This window comes from Tenebrio molitor, chromosome 2 (assembly GCF_963966145.1).
Source record: "Tenebrio molitor chromosome 2, icTenMoli1.1, whole genome shotgun sequence".
Classification (NCBI taxonomy): domain Eukaryota; kingdom Metazoa; phylum Arthropoda; class Insecta; order Coleoptera; family Tenebrionidae; genus Tenebrio; species Tenebrio molitor.
In genome coordinates this window covers 25,221,282-25,243,272 of record NC_091047.1, presented here as the reverse complement: position 1 = coordinate 25,243,272, position 21,991 = coordinate 25,221,282, and the positions used below count along the sequence as shown (strand labels likewise).

The following is a 21,991-nucleotide window of genomic DNA, read 5'->3' as shown; positions in this document are numbered from 1 at the left end:
TGAGTGGTCGATGCGATCAAGCAAGCCATGGGTAGCTTTGTAAGTTTTACTTTTTCCACCCAATTTGTGTGTCGTGTAAATCAAATATTAACTGTCATCGCTGTCATTCAGATTCAGAATCTTCGTCAAGCATTCATGTCCAAATTTCACGATCTTATGTCGCGAAATGTAAATATGTAAGCCCTACACATCGATTCTTAAATTTAACCGTTCTCGATATGAAAATTATCGGCGTCCGTCGTCGGTCAATCCGACCGTCGCGTCGACCGAACAATCGAACATTATTCATTTATTCCCGTCCCGTGCCGGGCAATATTGCAAAGAAGTTTGGGTGTGAGAAATTAACCGGATTCTTAAACCATAAACCGGACCAAATTTGACCGGAAAGTGTGTGGCCGGCGTAGAACATTTTGAAATTCCCAAGCAAGTTATTAAAATTTTAGAAAACGATGCGATATGAAGATGACACGTTTGAGGTTATGTCTCGGTGCGTACGAATGATGAGCAATTTAACCCGGAAAATAATAAATAGAAAGAGTTTGCGGCGTCTCTGTAAGTACCTACATTATTGTAATATTTGAATATTTTTCAACAACTACCAACGCACTTTTCCATTGGAACTTTCAAAGATCCCTAAATTCAACTTGACGGCTGAAAATTTCCCAAAGACCACTCATCAAGATAAAGAATGGAGTATAGTACTTTTTGCCACGAATCGGAAGTTTGACCGCCAGAGCCACAGACGAGTGCAGCAATCCCAATGAATGAAAAAAAGACACTTTATGCATGAGTTCCATACAACATTTTTTCTGCATTTGTTTATGATAATAGTGAAAAAAGTAAAAAGCAGTAAAAATGGTGCAGTCTTTGTTTTATGTAGATACTAAAAACAATGAAATATAATACAGCTTTTAACAGTCATAGAAAAAATAATAGTAGTTTATTTAACGTTTCACTCGCGTTTTAAACTGACCCATTCATGCCATCAAGAGTCCAATTTACACACGAACGAGTTGAATACAACGTTTTTTTGTTCGACGAGCCCCTTAAAGGTTCCAAATCGCTTAAAATCTTTAATATTAGCTTGTCGTTTCGTTTTGACAAGGTGTGACATTTATCAAAATCCGTCCACATAGGAAAAAATTTTCAAATTCTGACAGTGTCGAACAAAAAATTTTTTTTAATTTGTTCTAAAAAATTCCGAAAAAACACTGTCATACTTCAAGTCTTTAGATTTTGAAACTGTAAAACTGTTTCTCTACATAACACGAATAGAACAGAACAATTGGCTGACTTTTTTTATTACTGAAAATATTGATAAATCTAATCGTAACTTTTGTTATTTACTTTTAAACTCGGAAGCACGACATATCCTTGTCTCGAAGTCAAAGTCAAGTTGTTATGGATTAAATTCGGATTAATGATGAAAAACAATAAGCTTTTGTTTGATATATCAAAAAATCTATTGAAAAAATAGACCGACTTAATTTTTAAAGTGACTTTATAATGACATTTTCCATTTTGCCAGACCCTTATAAGTCTGGAAAAAAAATATCCCTCGAATTTTAGCATACAGGGACGAGCAATTTTGGTCGTCAGTAACATTCGGTTGACACAATGGAAAGTATTGTAGTGTGAAACGGGCATAACCTACAACATGTTGTATGACATCAATTGTCATTATGCTCATCTTGTCACATTTTGTTAAGTGAAACGCAAGGTACTCGTATATTGGAACAAAATTATGTACCTATATACTTACATGAGAAACGATTTTTACTTCACTAAAATGTGGCATTCAGGACATGATTTTGACCAATTAACAGCATTTTGTTGACACTGTTACTGTTAGCGACTGTACTTCCCGTAAAACCATTTTATTGGAATGTTGTTAGATATTGATGTTTGTTTTTCTTTTAAACTACAATTACGATTAACTTTTTACTTTCCGCTTTACAGCAATAAAATAGCATTACAGATTCGATGGCTTCCAGGTGGGTTGAATTGCCGAACGAAAAATAAATCTGTTAAAAATCCGGACCGAAATGAAATTTGTTCCCTACATCGGTTATTTTTAGTTGAGCTTTACCTAAGGAATATGTTGTTTATTTGTTTGCGAATGAAGGCCCTTAGCCCAAGGAACTTTCCATATATGCGGTGAAGGACCGTCTTGAGAAAATCCCTTTCCCGGGGGTCTTCGGAATCGAATAATTCTAATAATTGCAGAACAAACTTCTGATCGATCACACGTTTTCCTATGGCCGGTTGGAAATCCGAGCTTTCCAAGAACCTCAGAAAGAACTCGTACACTAGTTGGAGGTGCGGCCAACTGGCTTCCAGCGTGGGGTCGTCCTCTTCTGGGTCGAAGTCGGGATTTTCGCTGGGAGGCAGTGTTCGAAAAAGATTGGCCGAAATCTGACAACAGAAAAATGTATTAGAAGAAAAAACGGAAAAAAAAACAACGAAATCGTTATTAGCACACGTCACAACGGCGCTCTGGCCATCATTCAATCGGTTCAATTAGGGACGATGGCTGCTTATCATTGATGGAAACGGTGTCGGCTCGTCTCCAAGGCGCATTTTACACGAACGAAATATGTCGCCGCCGTTATGAATTTCAATAACGTGTAATTGGCAATCTGCCACTTTTCGGTCTGTGTTCAACGGTTCGCTTCGCTTGCGATGTACGGAAAATTTTAACAATAAACACTGGAATGGAATCACAGATCGCGATTCGTGGCCGACAACAAAAATCACCGATTTATCGAAGATTCTGATTGCCTTTTTTTTTGTCGCCAACATTTCCTGTCGGTAATTATTTGAGCGATAAATCATGCCGGACAACAATGGAGGTGTTGGCTGGCGAGGAGGAGTACCTACACACATGATCCGTGTACCTACGTCTGTATGAATTTCAATACACTATCCTGGGATAATTTGTGTGGTATTTAAAATTCAACTACAAATGTAATAATAATTTATCGGAAGACTCACGTGAACATTAGCGAGGCCTTTCACATTGAATATTCTAGTGCAATCCTGACACCGTTCTATGATTCATGAACTCTAAAATAATGTTGCAAAATTTACGAATTTATGAATGGGCGCGAGAATAGTTTGTAAATTGTTTAAATAACTCCCAACTCGAATACTCCCGACTACAACAACTTGGATATATTCTTTTATTCTTTGTTTTATCTTTTCTGCAAAATAAACATCTAAAAAGTAAATTGTATTTTGTAATCGAATTCTTTGTAAAAAGAATATTTCAAAAATAACTTGTTCCATAATACAAGATGATCGTTTGCATGTTACATTCAAATATGGGTTGTATTTGGTTTTTTACCAATAATCTATACTTAATCAAAATATGAATCACGTGCACTATTTACATTTCTGTCAACGAGATACAATCCGTTTTTGGTAAAATTCTGGCGTTCAGGAAGAAATTATATTCTATAAATGCGTTTTCTGAAGCGTCTAGCCTATCAAAAGCTTTTTTCTTTTGCGATCCAGATGTTTGAAAAAATGTGGTAAACTAAGTTCTAACTCGTTCGATTTTCGGATGGTTATTCTGTGAGATACGTGGTAGGGCCACATCTGCCACCCTCTGGGTTTTTTTCTACCGACCAATACGTGCAGTTCAGATTTTGATACATTTCGCCAATTTATGCCCAATAACTGTCGGTTGTAATAGTATAAAAAAATATAATCCAAGACTCCTTTTGAAATTCATCACACCGTTACCATCATTTTCTTCTGGAGATTTTTTGGTTTTGGTCAATGCTTCTAAGGTGTATGAATTCTGGCGATCGTTTCTTGTTGTTACAGAGAATCTGTCTTGGCTGACATAAAATATTATTTTCCAGAAAAGTTTCATTTCTGTTTTTGTAAAAATAGTTTCGTTGCGACGGCGACGTTTAAGACTGCTACCTTTCAGTGCAGGTCAAATTCATTTATCCTTTTTTTTCCAATAACATTTAAATGACAGAAATTGTTCCTCCGTTACTTGAGCTCCATATTCGAGGACTGCCCTCCATCGTGGTCTTTAATATGTGATTGTCCCAAAGTTTATTAGAACCTCGACATTCTTGTTCTTCCGGGTTTTCATCTTCATTTCAAAATTTTGCAAACAAATGGTGTATTCTGTAGCTGAATCTGACCAACCGCAGCATTAATTTTTCTTTTTCTTTAGGCAGCAGTTCATCATCTTAACATGAATTTATGATGAAAAATCAATTGTAAAAGACGTTTCCCTATTATTCATTTTAAGTAACTTTATAAATTACAAAGTGCAATGGCCACAGTAAATTATGTCAAAACAAGAACATATGATGTACAGTAACTGTATTATGTCACAAAAACGTTAATTTATTTAATTTAATTTAAAAAGTTAGATTAGATTTACAATTAGTTTTTGAATTTCAAACCTCAAAGAAATACAAAAAAGGATTATTTATTTATATAAATTTACACTCACAGAACTTTGCAGTAGGTAATTACTGGAAATGTTGGCCTTCAACGTCTGTGCACAAGTTAACTTGCATTCGAATTCTCGAATAGGTACCACTCGCACATTCTTGACTATTGGCTGTTTAAAATCGAGAACAAATTATCTAGTGGCGTCAAATCAGGTGATCAAGGTGGATAAACGAGGTCTGTGTGGTAGCTAATCAAACAATCGTTATAAAATTTCCTTAGATAATTTAACGTCGTCCGAGCTGTATGAGCTGGTGCCCCATCCTGCTGGACGTAACCGTTAAGTAAGTCATCGAGGTGAAATTGATTAATGAAATTGGTCCAATTAAACGTCTCCGCGAAATGGCAATCTATACTCCAATTTTTTGAGGGTGTTTGTGACTTTGGATATCCTGAGAGATGAAACCAAGCTTCGTCGTTTAAAAAAGATAAATTCAAAATTCATTGCCTGATTGAACCAGTGAAAATAAGTTGTTCTTTTTATAATCTGGTGGTTGACATTCTTGAAACATTTGCATTTTCTACGGATACAATTTTTCTTTTCTTAACAATTTTCTGGCATGTGCTAATGATAACTAGTAAAAATCTTACATTATGTGTTTCACATCTTTACCAGCGTCAGGGGTTTGTTTCGTTGTTCTGCTACTTCCTGATTTCTCTTAATGATGCCGGTTGCACGGAATAATTTTACCACATAAATGAATGGGTTTACAAAGTGTATCTTAATGACAGCACCATCAGGGAATTTTTCACGAAATATCCGAAGGCATGATGATGAATTGATGATACTTTGTACACCTATTGGCCATTAACTTGCTGGCCGTTACGGAATTAAGATTCGATCATAAATATTGTGTTCTCCCAATTTTTTTTTTTGCTGATGTTCGAGTTGAAAATACTCGCGCAGGTTTGATTCAATTACGAACGAAAGTGTAGTCTTAAAAAAAGGGGGTCATTCACGAAACCCGCTAAGGCTCAATAAGACATTGCAAATTCAAAACCATGACAAGTGATATTGTTGAAGCATTGTATTTGTCGTTTCGTTAACGATTTGCAAATTATCTGAGTTTCGTGAATAACCCCCTGAGAAAACAACTAGCGTAACGAACTTTAAAAATACAAAATGCAGAAGAAACAAGCTTGTGTTATGTCAAAATTGTCATGGAAATGTAGGCTGATCTTAAGCAACTCAAAACAGAATACATTAAGCCAGTTCTAAGTAAGCAATACGTCTTTTTCTAACAAAAATTTCATAGCCGGCTATAGATGTGAAATTGAAAAAATTACCCGGTGTATAGTCCTACAGAATCTCTAGTAGAATTCGAGTTTGGTTGTAAATTTATTTAACAACAACCTAGAATAGAAGTAATAATCTTTGTCATAAATACCACTACCATTACCTGTAACATCCCTGCTTGAAGCTCAAGTGCGCTCTACATTATGTGATTTATCATGTGATTTTATCACAAGCAAGAATTTTGGTGTTTACACTATGTGTATTAACACAAAGTTAGCCATAACGCCAGTCAGAGAATCATAGGTCCTCATTCAGAGTAGAACGGTGTCTATTTCCATGTGAGTTTTCGAATGATTGCCGATAATATCATGAATTTGGTTAACTGACATTTGAGTTTTGAAGTTATATTATAATAACGGGTGACTACTAAAATTTTCACTTGGAGTTGGCTTTGAACGAGTTTTTATTTTTTCTGTTACTTTATACACACGCAAGAACGAACGACAAATGTCAGTCAGTACAATTGAAACATGACCAAATTAAGAGAAAAAACATTTATTGAAATATCAAACTTGTCAGTGTCTAAGGTGCAACGGAAAACAAAGAATGATCCATAGCCAACCCTAAGTGAAAATTTTAATGGTCACCCGTTATATTAAGTGTGAAGTGTGGCGAAAAATGGCGAGAAAGGTAGAATACACTTCGCAGCAAAATTAAGGGATAATGCTATTATTTTCAAATAAACTTAAATTTTCTTTTCTTGAATTTTTCATTCATTAAATTTTTAAGTTTGAACGTTATTGAGGTTTTTTTGTCAAATAGTTTATCTCTATAATTTTGCATTGCATTTTTTTTTTGTTCTATTACGGCAGCTGCGAGCGTGTACAAATACGTCCTTGTGCATTCATTTTCGAGTTATTTGAAAAAAAAAAACGATAGGGAAAATGAGGTATAGTCGAAATGTTTTGGATATGGATTGTCAAACTGAAGGTTGCTTAAAACTTATGATTGAACTGTACATTAGTGAGATCTGTCATAAATTCCAATAACCTTATTGGCGCGTTTAGTTACTTTTGCTGGTAGTGCCATCTTAACGACAAGTCCCCAATCCACATCCATAACGTTCCAGCTATATATACTCTCTTCTTTATCTTGGTGAGTGGTCTTAGGGAAATTTTCAGCCGTCAAGTTGAATTTAGGGATTTTTTGAAGTTCCTTCTCCATATGAACTCTAACTATGCCAAATCTCACACTCCCCCGTGTGCGCAATGTGCTTAAAAAGGGGTACAATGTTTTCTCTTCACGTATTAATACAACGTGATTAATAATGACTGAATCTGTTGGTAACAATGAAAATTTGAATGATTTTGGCACCACTGTAATCTAAACTTATTTCCGATTGTCAGCTTTGACAAAGTTGATAGACGAATTTGACGTTTACCATCACAGGGTAATTTTTGTAATAGCATAAACCACGACCTGCTAGAATGCTCATGGGATAATTATCAACTGAAACGAAAGAGTGAGTAAAAATGTTTTTGTGCGATAAAAACTTTACAGTTTTTTTTGAAGAAAGAACGACTGCTGTTCTAATACAGTTTGTCCAGCGAGAGATTGGTTGACATAAAAATCACTAAATTCTACGTAGAGAAAGTACGGTGTGATCAAGAATGACTGAGTCTGTTGGTAACAATGAAATTTGCAAAATTTGAAATTTACCATCAAAGGTTCATTTTTGTAACAGCATAAACATAGCCGACATAACCAAAAATGTTTTTAATGTCGTCTCAAGTTAAAAAATCCGGTCAGTGCCAATTACGAGACAAAAAACACCAGTAGTTTTCAATTGTTTCATTGCCAACACACTCAGTCATTGTTGATCACGCTGTAGTACCTAGCGCAGGTAAAATTTGAAATACATATATCCTTCAAGCAGTAACATTTTTTCCCTGAAATTATGCTCTAACTAATGTATTCTAGTGTATTTTGTAGTGTTGGGTTAATTTAATAAAATTTAAAATCTCCCAATCTCTCGGTGGACGAAGTTTACTAACAGTTTTCACTGTTTTTCATTCCAGTATTTTGATCGAGTAATTTTTTTTCATGCTTCGTTATCAATGTACAGTGGCGGCCATTAATTTGGAAACACCAAGTTTTTCTATTGTAAATTGTTTGTCACTTTGACAATGTTATTGACATATCAATTTCGGCTGCGACAGTCTGTTGAATGCGCTCAACGATGACATGGGTGACATGAGTTCATGACATAACGCTTACACTATCAAATATTAGAAATATCCAGTAAACTAGATTAGGCCGGTGTTTCCAAATTAATGGCCGCCACTGTACATATGTGTAAACACATGAGCGGGTATTTTAGTAATTTTAGGGTTCAAATGATATTTAATTTTAACTCTGTTTTGAAGAATTTCCGGAGAAAATAATAAATAAGAAAAACATTTACATATTTTAACGAGTCCTATTGGTGGTTAAATTATTACCTGGACTTCCATAACACCCTGTATGTAGCTAAACTATCTTTGTCATCAATTAATCATTGAAGCAAATGATGGAATTTTCAACAAAAATGTTATTTTGCAGAATCAGCTCTTGCTTTGTTGGTAATATGTAATAAATAATAAATATGTAACTACATAAAATATGTACATACAAACTAGATAAAATTTCATTACCTATCTAATTTAAGTGTTATTAACTCATTACGGACCAAAATTTTATTCTTCCTTTTCCCAATAGTGACAATAAATCCAAGTTCAATTATGCGTGAGTGAAAGACAGTTAGCGAAAGTGGAACCTTCACCCACTGGTAACTATGGATGCAGACTCACTTTCTAGGGAGGTATTGAACAAAACAATTTTCTTGTTATTTTTTGGAACAAAACAAGTAATTCGTTTGAAAGGGACATTTTAAAAAATACATTTCTATTTTCTTGTCGAGTTCGATTTGTTGATGTTTTCATCGAGGCAGACGAACGAGTTGCGTGTTGATATTTTTCTTCGTAGAATCATCTTCCTTGTCCTTGACATTGGATACAAACTAATCAATAACTACATAATTTGACATATTACCGCAAATTGAAATCTACGTAAATAAATCGACAAGAAACTCAGTATATGATTTGTTATTTCGTTTTCCCACAACCAGCAACCATAAATTACTTTTAATCGTAGTTCGGTATCTGACAACTGAACCTTGTCAGTTTTTTATCTATACAATGAGTTTTTATAAAAAACAAACTGTCATAGTAAATCTTTTTTGTTGTAAAGCATTCTTCAGCAAAAACAGATTAACTGACAATTATTCTTGGTTTGGTTTTGTTTGTTTTTTTTTTTTTTAGTTTTTTAGTTTTTTAAGGAAGACCACCACATTTTGACCTTTCTTGAGCATTCACCATTCCCGCCCGCGTAAATATTTAATTTTTCGAAATCTTGATTTTTGAAATTATTTTAGTCAACTCCGGTTTCGTGTATTAACTTTGAGACTATAAATAATTTGGTCCATTACTCACTTTTACTTTTTCATTCCTTACAGGAAACGTCAAGAATATTATTTTTATTTATCGTCTTCTCAGACGCGAAGGTAAAATTTTCCACGTTATTTCTTCTTAAAAAATTATTGCTATTAAAATATACATATAAAAAGCTGAATTATGGTAATTAACCCAAAAAATAAATCTAATCCCGTCATAATATATGCAGAATCTTGGAAAGGGAACAAGAACTAGTTCACTTCTTTTCTTCCCCCATCTATGCAAGATCCAGTAAATTTGTATCATTCGAGCATCATGCATGTCATAACAAGTTTACACGCAAAACCAATACCGTTTACGTCGTGTTAACCGCACCAATAGAAATAAAAACAGAAAAAGTGCTCCATCTCTATATCTTTACCGCGTGCAAGTCAGCTAGATAAAACAAACCACCACGTCAATCCGGATTAATTGAAAACCTCCAAGCAAAATATTTACTATGATTACAGCTCGCAGTAATAACAACACACAAGCATTTGATAATATTAGCTTGTCTGTGTGTGGAGGTGCGAGAGGCCTTGCAAGAAGTAGATCTTTCAAGGGTGCCTCGATAAATTTATCACCGACCAACGAATAAATTGAATACGTATTAAAATTTATTGCATCAATCACGAGGTCTAGTGTTTTATGGGTCGCTTAACGATAAGCTCTTTGGTGGTGGCGCGTAAAAGAGAATCGCATTCACTTATAAAAATCGCTCGTCAATTTTTTATGCACAACTGAAACAACTACATTTTGTGTTCCATCAGTGGATGCCTCTGGTTCTGCAAATCAGTGAGAACATAAGAAAAATTGGTAATTGATCCCTTTAACTCAGGGCGTCCTCCTAGATCGTGTTCCACCATTCAAACCTTGTGCAAATGCCTTTTTTTTCTCTTGTTGTATTTCAAGGTCGCGCCAAGACTTAGTATAACTACAAGGTAAGGAAAATTTTCATTTGCACAAGGTTTGACTGGTGGGAAACGATGTAGGAGGACGTCCTGAGGTTGTCTAGCCAGAAAAAATGCGAAAATTCCAGAAGTAGTTAAAGTGAACAATTACCCAAACATTACTTATCTACTATTTCCAGATTTGGAATGGACTCATCACTTGACATCTTGACAACTACATCAAATTCAGATTACATTTGGAAAATATTATCGTTCAAATCTTGAAAAAAACCCATTTATCGGTCTATAAAGATTAATTTACAAATGCACTCGATGAATTTTGAGAAGCGGAAAAAAACTCTGGTGGATTAAATCATCTGTTGTAGCTGGTATTCTTGCATTATGAATAGTTAATGCCTTGACAGTTAAACTTTGCTTTAACAAAAGTAGCACCAGGAAAATTTAAGGAAAATTTAGTGGAGAAAACTGTAAATAGGTACTGTCAAAAATGATTAAGTATTTTTCTCCTTTAACTACAAGAAAAGGTAATTGTAATTGTTTACACAGATCGAACGTGTCCTTAAAACGGACATAATTTCGAGCACCTTTCCCCGTTGACAAGTCTTTTCCATTAAACAGGAGTTTAAGTCACCTGTCTGCGTTAAATATAGTACTCAGAACTAAGAATAGTCGGCTAGAAATAACCACCCCACCCACAAAATAAAACACAACTCAGACGTTTGCCCATAATATGCACTTACGAACGCATTAACTAAAATGTAACTTCACCCATTAGCGCTTAATTGTAGAACTAACAATAATTAACTGTGGACTTTTGGTGTTTCGACGTAAAATCACATTCGGCAAATTATGAGAGTTGCGAATGAAAATGATCCTTTTACAAAATAACATCCATTCATAGTATTTCATAGGCAATTCGGAATCAAGCTTTGACAGCTACCTCCCATGACTGCGTTAAAAGTGTCCCAAAGATGGCGCCCTCCATCACGAAATGTTCACATTTCAAGCCGCGAAGTTGTCGGTTGCGGTTTTGTTTGAGAACAGCAGGAGAGTTCCCAATTCCCAAACGACATAATTGCCGTTCGCCAGAAATTCTCTAGTGCCAATCAATATTTTGGGCAGCATTCGCGTCACACCGAAACGAAAAAAGAAAAACACCGACGTTATCACGACTGAAATGTGTTCGTCCCTCTTCTCCTAAAATCACCTCAATTCTGTTGGCCACTGCATCGCACATAAATTAAAAAGTTGGTCTGCATAAACTCGTCTCGAATGCAAATCGACTAGGGGGTTTCGTTAAAGCGCACACCGATCTTGAAGTTTCTTAATAGACTATCGAGTAAATTAATTTCGATCGAGCGGAGTCGAGTCACTTCCATGAAAGGACCAAGTTTGTAGCCGTGCATCCTGCAAGGATTTCAATGGTCGGATGTGGCGAGAGAAAAAAGCGTGAAACAACGTCGACCAGAAACGACTTAATTGATAAACGCCAACGGAGGCGGTTCCTCGCATCTATTAAGGATTTTTCCTTTTTTTCGGGTCGTTTCCGCCGCCATAATCTCGCTACCAACTGGATAACACTTAGATTCTAAATTTTACGAGCGAGTGGTACAAACAATAACGGAAAAACACATTCGAGTTGGTACAGATCGAAATCCTCGCCCGCCTTTATTGCCGGCGAATTGCGTGGGCGCGAATTATGACGTGATAAAGTTTCAGAGCCGTTAGTTATTTCTATTTTCATGATGACGTCCGATATTAACAAAAGCTCTCCCGGCCTGGTTCTGACTTCAATGGGGACCCCCGAGGACGTCTTCGACCCGCGAAATTTCGACAATGTTAAAAGTTGTTCGTTCACGTCGACATCGAACCGATTTTTAATTTCACAGCGTTGAGCTCCGCACACACAGCCCGGACGAACTTTAATGAAAGTTCGGTCCAAGTTCGGTGATCGTTTATCGACTAATTGATTCGAGATTTCTTCTTTAATAATCACCATTTAAAATAAAGCTCTCACGTGCAGAAATTGGATTTATATTCTCGATACTGAGTCCCGAAAGTTTGCCAATCTCCTAAGCGCTCCGGTGGCCAGATGTGCCACTACAAAAAAAAATCGAGGAACACTTGTTCTGAACTTGGGTTCCGACGCGATCAGATCTTCTCCTGTCGAGACTTTCGGACGAGAATAACAGAAAATCTAGTCGAGACACTCCGTATATGTATTTAGGTTTGTGCAAAAACAGATTTATTCGTAACGGAAATGATTTGGCGATTCGTTGTCGGAGGTGGGCTTTAATGTTTCACAAAAATACGTTGCCGGCAGTTTCGAGATTCCCCCAAAACATTTTGACAGAGAGGAGGAAATATTTATACGTCCATCCGAACCACAATGAAACTTCATCAAACATTCAAGAAAAATATAATAATACCCGTTCCGCTGGCGATGTGTATTTTGGCCTACATCAGGCTTTTAAAAACACAATTCGACAAGACGAAAATACGCTTTTACTTCGACATGTACCGGGTGTCCCATCACTTGTGTCCCGTAGGAAAATGACTTTAAAACTAAATTATATTTATATGAAGGTATTATGGATGCATAAATACTGTTCACCGCCACAAAAATTGGGTATTACTTTTTTGTTAAAATTAATTACATAGGTACAGCAGGCAAAAAACTATCACTTTAAAAATTAAATTTTGTTCAATGCAGTTCAAATTTAGTATACGTTTTGAAAAAATGGTAGAGCAATAAAATCCGTGATTAGAATTTAATTAAAATGTTTTTATGTAAAGATATTTGGTTAAATTAATTTGGGCCGTTCTACTTTATGAAAATTTATTGCAGACGAAGATTTATGAGGGGTGCAGTGTGTTTGACGCCGTAACACAGGCAGGTACCGCTGGAACCCTCTTGAATGGTCTTCGTACCATAAATTGCGGACAAGAATAATACCCACAAACTTAACTTTGTCTTCCATTAATTTTTATAAAGTAGAAGGACCCAAATTAAATTAACCAAATATCTTTACATCAAAACATTTTAATTAAATTCTAATTACGGATTTTATTTCTCTATAACTATTTCATAACGTATACTAAATTTGAACTGCATCGAACAAAATTTAATTTTTAAAGTGATAGTTTTTTGCTTGCTGTACCTAGGTTTAACAAAAAAGTAATACCCAATTTTTGTGGCGGTGAACAGTATTTATGCATCTATAATACCTTCATATAAATATAATTTAGTTTTAAAGTCATTTTCCTACGGGACACAAGTGATGGGACACCCGGTATGTACATTTTTCATATTCCAACTACATAGTTCTCCCGTTCTTCTCGATCGACCACAGATCGCCGTCATCTGTTGAATGCAACGAACGAAATGAACCTTTCGGCAGAAATTTCGCTCGACAGTCTAGGAGGCAACAACTTTTTCCATGATTCACGTTTAATTAAGTTAACCGGCTTCTTGACACGGTGCCAGCGACCGTGTAATACCTCCCGTTTCGACTTTCTACCTTTTTTCCTTCTGTAGGCGATCGTTTGCCAAAAATTCCTCTCGTATGTTGTAATGCACGACGATTTTTATCTCGTGCGTATTCAGACGTTCGGCACAATACTAACGAACATAAATAAATAGAACACGCGGGGCGGTCTATAAATAATTCATTACCATTGAGCTTCCTTTCGGGAATGTCGCACCGATGGCCCTGTTTATGTGCGACACCCGAATAGACAAGAACGATCGCCGTGAAAACGAAAGTACATAATGACAAATTAAAATATCAATCGTTTCTGTTTACCCTCGGGCTCATAAAATATTCACCTCGTCATTTGGAGCACTAGCATGAATCGAGGGTTCCACGTAAATTTTTAATTGCCACAAATAACTATTTCAAGGTGTCACATTTTTGCACCGTGAATTGAATTATCATAAATTAATGACCTGTGACTTTGAATAAATTTATGCATCCATTCGTAGAATTTCGATCAATGAAATATTTTACAAGTTTATCATTTTGTCAATGAAAACCACGCCAGCTTTTTGTGTCCTCAAATAAATTTCTTAACAAATCTCTTAAACTGACTACACTTTGTTGCAATAAGCTGATTAACTTAATTATAGAGCGTTCAAAAAAATTTGCGGTCAAGTGCCTTGGTGCTTGATTTTGTCTCAATGGCACCGCCTAAAGTAGACTCAAGTTGCAAAAAACCACGGATGAAAAATTAGATTGGTTTGTATTAGCTGTCATCATGTTTGGTAATTTTGACGAATCAATACTGCTAGCATTGCTGTAATTTAAATCTATTTAGGCTGTACCTAACCTCAAATAAATATGTAATTACCAAAAAGTTACTAAAAGGGGTCGCTATAAAATTCACACTAACGAAACTTTTGTTGCATACTCAACTACATACAGGTGTCCCAGAGTTGCGAAAAAAACTCCATAACTTGTTTGTTATTAAAGATATCAAGTTTTACTTTTTTCTAGATGATAGCTACTGCACATTCGGAAAATATTGTGGTATATGTATATACAGAGTGTCTCAATATTATAAAAATACTAAAGTTATGTTTTTTTAAACGGAACCTACCCAGTTTGATTTTATTTTTGAATTCTATGCTGCTAAATTATGAATCAAATTTATACAGGTCGTTTTTACTTATCTGCCATCGTTTTTGATCAGTGGCGCTTTTTTACCAGAATTTCGAATTGCAGGGGTCCCTTCGAAAATTCGTACCTTTCAAATCGTTGCATATAAATTAAAATCATTAAGGCTATTTGATTTCTGAATGTTTGACGCATCTGCTGAGTGTTTACTCAACAACCTGCTCAGTCGCATATGCCTACTGCGATTTTTTAAACATAACAAACTAAAAATGTCAATAACTGAAATCTGAAAATCTACGGTGCTATCCTAAAATCGCTAAATTTGGTGCAATTTTTCCGTTAAAAAGACAATACAAAAATCTAGTAGGCCTAACAAAAGATAATCACACAATATGGTTACTCCATAAAGATGAATCAACCAACAAAAAAGTGTTTAACAATTAAACATTTAATTATTTTAGTGATTTTAAGATAGCACCCCAGATTTTCACATTCGACTATACAAACCCTATACCGTTGGAAAGCTTGTCAAAAAAGCTTTCGACCACTGCAATAATAAATGCCATTTGAAAAAAATGAGTATTTGACATTTTTAGTTTCTTAGTATTTAAAAAATCGCAGTAGGCATATGCGACTAAGCACGTTATTGAGTAAACACTTAACAGATGCGGCAAACATTCAGGAATCAAACAGCGTCCATTATTTTAATTTATGTCCAACTATTTGGAAGATACGAATTTTCGAAGGGACCCAATTCGGAATTCTGGTAAAAAAAAGCGCCACTGATGAAAAACGATGGCAGATAAGTAAAAACGACCTGTGTAGATTTGATTCACAATTTAGCATAGAATCCAAAAATGAAATCAAACTGGGTAGGTTCCATTTAAAAAAAACATAACTTTAGTGTTTGTATAATATTGGGACACCTGTATATATACCGCAATATTTCCCGAATATGCAGTAGAAGCGTAGCTACCATCTAGAAAAAAGAAAAAGTTGATATCTTTAATAACAAACATGTTATGGAGCTTTTTCGCAACTCTGGGACACCTGTATAATTGAAATTGAAATTCGAAAAAGATTTCTCCTGATTTCTCATTAAATTTGTTCCGAAAATGAATTCACGGAAAAAAGGTACGGGAAGTGAACTTAACCTTAACTATGATTTGGTGTAAAATTGTTATACAGCTGGCCCATATGCGCACATTTTAGGGTGGTACAGTATGGTTTTTTACTTAATTTTGATACTGACAATAGTTTATTTAAAAAATTTCACTACAGTCACCTTACACTATGAACGTCAGTTGCAAAGTAGTTTTTGCAACTTGAGTCAACTTTAAATATTGGATAATAATTTCGTTATTTCGCTTTTTAGAGGCTTTCTTGTAATTAATTATTGATATGTAAATAAATCGTGAAAAATGCTTCAAACTACCTTACATTTGACTCGGTCCAGCCGCCTGTGGACATTGCAACTCCTAGGATTTGAAGTGTTTCAAGTCCGGTTACAAAAAAAAGCCAATTCAACCGTTTCTATAGAGATACACAAAGGCGCGATTTTCGACTGCTTGAAGATAAATCATTTTTATGTGATTTATATTTTAATATTATTTGTATTATTGGCCAAATTGAGTTGTTATCTATACGTAAATATAAGAATGAGAAATATGTTTCATTTTGTCCAAACGTTTAACGCCAGATCAGACGAGCATTGGAAAACTCTTGAGACAAATTTACCCATTTTCATTAACCAGGGTTTGAATGGTTGCAATTTAGTTTGTCACCTTGATTCAGAACCAAAATGCTAAAGTATAGAGTGGAGCAAAACACCTTTTCGAAAATTTCAAACTGTCACCTGTGGAAACATTTTTGGAAACAGGTCTTTGCGTTTCAGAGTGTAACAAGAGAAGTAACAGTGCTGATCCCAAACTTGTCATAGATAAAAGTAAATTTGTGAGAAATGCTGTTCCAACAGAACAACGTAGGCACAAGAGCTGAAATTCCACAACCTGCAGTTTCAAAGCATGGAAGCAATTATTCGGCTAGCCAGATTTAAGTCCCAGACAAAATTAAAAGAGCACCTTCGAGTTACTCGGGTTCCGGAGGATGATTTCTGTTCTAAGGTCATCAAAGCACTTGAACTTCGTCACTTTAAATGAATTATTGTCTTAAGTGACTTAAGTAGAAATAAAATTGTTTGAATGTTTGTAGTCGTTTGTTTCTACGATACTGACAATCACACTCGTATAAAAGCGTTTTTGAACCGCTTGTAAGTTGTATTAATTATACAACGTTATGACCAAAAAAATTCCAGCAAAGTTATCTATGAAAAACCTCATTCTGAATTTAAGGGAAAATTATGCAATTTTTACGTAAGCCTCTGCCTGAGAAGTGTCGTTTGGCCATCAATCACAACATAGGATTCAAGAATATATTTTTTATAGTATGGATAAAGTGAAAACCATGAAACAAAGGATGTTACTGTTTAACAAAATTCTAAATGCAGGTAATTATATTACAAATAACAACGCTTTTTTTATCATTTGGTTCTAGCACATACACATCACCACTGTAATAGGTACTTTTGAAAATATATTAGGTTCTTCCATTATTAATGTAGATCTTTCTAGGCAGTCATAATTATTCACTGATGGTATGCTGAAAATAACTAAACAATCATTGCAAGTGATGTCGTTGTTCTTGGCATCTTTTGTTATGGCTACAGCATTTCTTGATTGTTTTGTGTATAAATTTTCTTCATAAATTTAAACCACGACAACCTGCTGCCAAAACCGCAAATGAATGCAGTACTTGGTGAAGGTCCAACTGCAGCATGTACCATACAATGTTCGTTTGTAAATTTTCGGAATGGAGGTAAAAATGTCAAAGAACAAGACGGATTGAATTAATGTTTGAGGTTAACGTTTGGAAGACCAAGATGTGGGCCGATCCTTGAAGAACATTAGATGTAGTTGCAACAATTTCTAGTTGCTTATACAGCGTGGAAACTATAACTGGAATAAAATTCGTAACATGGGCATAGGCGAAAGTTCAACATGTTGGAGGCGTACATTTCGTATCTTATTGTAACGTTTTTCAAAAGCCTTGATTGCCTTCTCGCTAAAGAAATGCATCCGGATTTACCACCCATTAGTCAAAGTACCATAATAAACAAGATTGAGGCACAATACCGGGACTTGGGTCATATAAGGGTTGTGCCCAGACAGCGCGAAACCACTGTTGGAGAGGATTCTAGGCTAAACTGTTCAAGAAAATCCGGTGACTCCAACCCGGCAAATGGCCCGTGAGAACGATATCAGTCTACGATATGAACTACTGTCCTGAGAATATTTAGATCTGCCGTATCCAATTTTGCGAGCAAATGATGAACCTGATCGACAATAACCAGATGTCCTTAGTATCTATAATTTTCAGACGAAAGTACTTTCACCTTACGTAGTGAAGTTAATCGCCACAATTGGACCGTTATTGGGCTGACCATAGCCCTCATTGGATGCAAGAAACTCATACTAGTTCCCGTAAAAACTCAATGCATGGGCTGGGATAATAAGTGATCGAATATTGGAGCCAGTATTCTTGAATGGTAATCTTGATGGAGCAACATATCTTACGCTGCTTCAAGAAAATCTCATGCCAGCTTTCGCGGCCTCATTTCCAAATCCGTTAGATTCACCCCATTATGCTGTCATCGTCCGTAGATATTTAGACGAAGTTTTCCCCAATCGATGGATTGGAAGAAGTGGTCAAGATCTCCGGATCTTACTCCTCTCGAATTTTTTTATGGGGATATCTCAAGAGTAAGGTCTATGTAACAAAACCGAACAACATTAAGGACCTAAGCAACGTATTAGGCATGAAATTAGGCCAACCACACCGGAAATGTTACAAAACGTAAGGAGTGCAGGATGCTATCGATTTGCAATTTGCCAAGAAAGACACTTATAAAATTGGTTTTTATTTTTTCAACACGTAGGCTTTGAAAATATTCAGAAAACAAATAGTGCGTTGTATCCTTGGGAAGTGGGTTTTCAAACGAGATGTCACTTGGCATACCCTTACATTTGAAAAAAAAGTTAAGGGTGGTTGCGCACTTCCGAGCGCAGATAAACAAAAACCATATGCGCCAGAATGTGGGCAAAGAACGGGATTTTTTTACAAAAATTGCCTATGTCTAAGTTACAAATTTTATTCCAGTTAAAGTTTCCACATTGTATACCTTTTGCCAGAGACAAAAAGATGGATAATTGGGTCCCATGTGCACTGACAGGTGGTAATCATAAAAATCAATACAAAATCTGTTTTCCATTGTTTCTGCAGGACAGAAATGATTCTTTTCTAGTAAAATTTTACCTAATTTAACGAAATATGCATTTTCTGTGGTAATAACAAACTACATATTGGGACACCATTGCTCAAAGTCAAAAAACCATAAGAAAATGATGGTGTTATGTAGTGTACATTATGAAATATAAGAAACAATATTAAAGGGCCTACACGATTGCACAGTAATAACGTTGCCTTGGGCAATATATCTGATAATTTGGTTACAAACTCTACCACATCCACCATACTTCCCCGACTTGTCACCCACCGATTAACACTTTTTCAAACATCTAGATCACTTATTAAAAAAAAAAAAAATTAGTGATCAGAATGACGCCCGAAATGCATTTTGTAAATATGTATATGTATATTTCTTATACCGTATGTCCCCGGATTGAGTTCACACGAGGAAAACAATTTTTATTTGTGATTTTACGCAAAAACGTCAGAGGAATAACATTTTTTGCTTCATTTGAAACGCTCATTTCTGTTATTAAAATCTAAGTATTGATATACCGGGACATTTTTTTAACATTGAACATAGCCCATACTTATTCCCTATGTTCAGTTTTAAAAAACACAGGTCAATGCATGTATGTAATCACGTAACCAAGGTAACGAAAATAAGTACTTGACAGTTTAACAAAATGGTCAAGTTGTTTGAAGAAGAAATACACATAATGCAGTTATTCTGTGCCAATCAGAGCATTAGAAATGTGCGTGACATTTCCAATGCAACACATGATAGACCAATTCCATCAATCGGAACAATTTTTAACATTATTTCAAAATCTCTGGTGTTCGGTATAGTTGGTTCCATAGCAACTCACAACGCATTGATCTGTGTTTTTTAAAATTGAACATAGGGAATAAGTATGGACTATGTTCAGAGTTAAAAAAATGTCCCGGTATGTACTGCATTCTTAAATTAAATAATATGTAAAACATTGAGATCCTAAATAGATAAAAATAAATTTTGAAAATACACTTTTCGATTTTTTTTATTATAATTCGATTATTAATAGTATATTATGTTATGAGGAGCAAAAATGAAGTTTTATGTGCTGCGGCTGGTAGATTGGCCAAAGCACATAAAACCATTTTTGCTCCGAATAACATATAAGTACCTGATCCAAATAAGGCCCACCTAATTTTTGTTTTCAAATATCGGTTAGTAAAAACAAATAAGAAATTTGGATGCTGGTTGTAAATGAAAGTTTATTCTTTTCTTAACATAACAGCATAAACATATAAATTAAAAAAATAATAACAAAGAAGTTATTCCTTTTTCAAAAAAAAATTGTTTGTGGGCCTTATTGCGTACGATGTACTTAATAAGGCCCACCCATTAAATTTTCTATAAAAGTTAATAAAACACCATTTTCTTCTAGAATACTTAAATAAAAACAACTTTCACTTGCATGAACCACCCAAATAATCCAAATGATTATCTTTTATTAGGCCTATACAAGCTTCGTGGTACCAAACGGAACAATTCTTGCACATACGCATACTTATCATTTCACAGGTGTCACATCGGGGACGATACCAACTTCCCTTATTTGATTTTCTGTCAAAATAATAATTCAAGAATAAAGCCCACTACGGTGTTAATAAAGCCCACTCCTTTGCCGGGCCTTATTAAAACCAGCTCACATTAAAGGGTATAAGATATGATACGAAAAGAAGCTAAAAGCAGATTTGAAATAAATGCATGCAATGAAAAAGAACTTTCCAAGGAATACTGCAATGCTATTTTCAAACAGAAATTTGTGGTAAATACCTTAAAATCTTAAATTTACTTTCCTCGCTTTTTAACAACATTGGTGGGTGAACTTGTTATGTTATGTTATGTTATGTTATTTTACCGCGAAATTTGAACATATCTGGTACGGTCATTTGTACGAATTTTATGCACTCATGCTAAACGAACCCCTTATGTTTGGAAATTTCAGTAACTAAGTCAATATCATTAGTGGGCCTTATTTTCGAGCGGGCCTTATTTGGAACAGGTACCTTACTATTTTTTCTTCAAACCTTCATAACAAATTATTTAAGACACGTTAAGAAACCAGGTAGGAATTTCAAATGATTTAGCTAGTTTACTTTACTGCCGCTCATCAGCGGAGATAATAACTTCACGGACGCCCTCAGCGGAGATAATAACTTTATCTGCCGCTCGTCAGCTCGTTAGATGCCATGACAATGAAGTGACACTTTAGCATTATCAATGCAAATGCAGCAGGATAATGTCATAATTTACGGACGTTTGAAGAAAACATATTATATCCCGAAATCCAAACAAACACCATTTTCAATCAATTCATTATTTAATTTGAATCATTACGCAACGAGTGTCCAAATAAATTTGTGATCAAGGAGGCTGAGGCTGTGGTTTTCTATCTCTTTTTCAAACCTAAGTAAATAGTTTGTTTTAGCTGAGAATTCCTTTAGACGCATAATCTCGTTTTGATGATACCTTTATTCGTTGTGATAAATGACAAATTGAAGTTTTCGGTTTATTTTATATTATTTCCCTACCTCTTTCAATGGTTTCTGAAATACGTATTCCACTCTTTCGTCCTAAACTTCCTGTTTCATGAAACATTTGACAGCTGATGAAGCTGCGCCTCACCTCAACGGAAACAAAAGGAAGCACCAGGCCACTTGACCAATTTTTTTTTAAATACATGTTATTTTTATTAGTCACAAAAATGTATTCAGAAATGTTAACTTGGCACCTTTACGTTTGTTTAACGCCCATCAATGAAAATCTGTTACATATCTTATAGAGGTAAAATCCTTTTTCTATTTTGCACCTTTAACACAGTCAGTATAACACTCAAACGAGTTTCGAAAAGGAGTTCTTTTCGA

General features: G+C 35.2%; 1 protein-coding gene across 4 annotated transcripts in view; it reads right to left on the bottom strand.

Annotated features, from left to right (window-relative positions):
- Positions 1 to 21,991, bottom strand: part of wdb (widerborst) — a 59,027-nt gene that overhangs the window by 10,858 nt on the left and 26,178 nt on the right. For all 4 annotated transcript variants that reach the window (XR_011157050.1, XM_069039141.1, XM_069039139.1 and 1 more), the window contains exon 3: positions 2,090 to 2,415. Coding sequence is in view for 3 of the 4 variants with exons in the window: in XM_069039141.1 (XP_068895242.1) it covers positions 2,090 to 2,415 (326 nt within the window). In the remaining variant the exon portion in view is untranslated. The remainder of the gene's footprint in view (positions 1 to 2,089; positions 2,416 to 21,991) is intronic.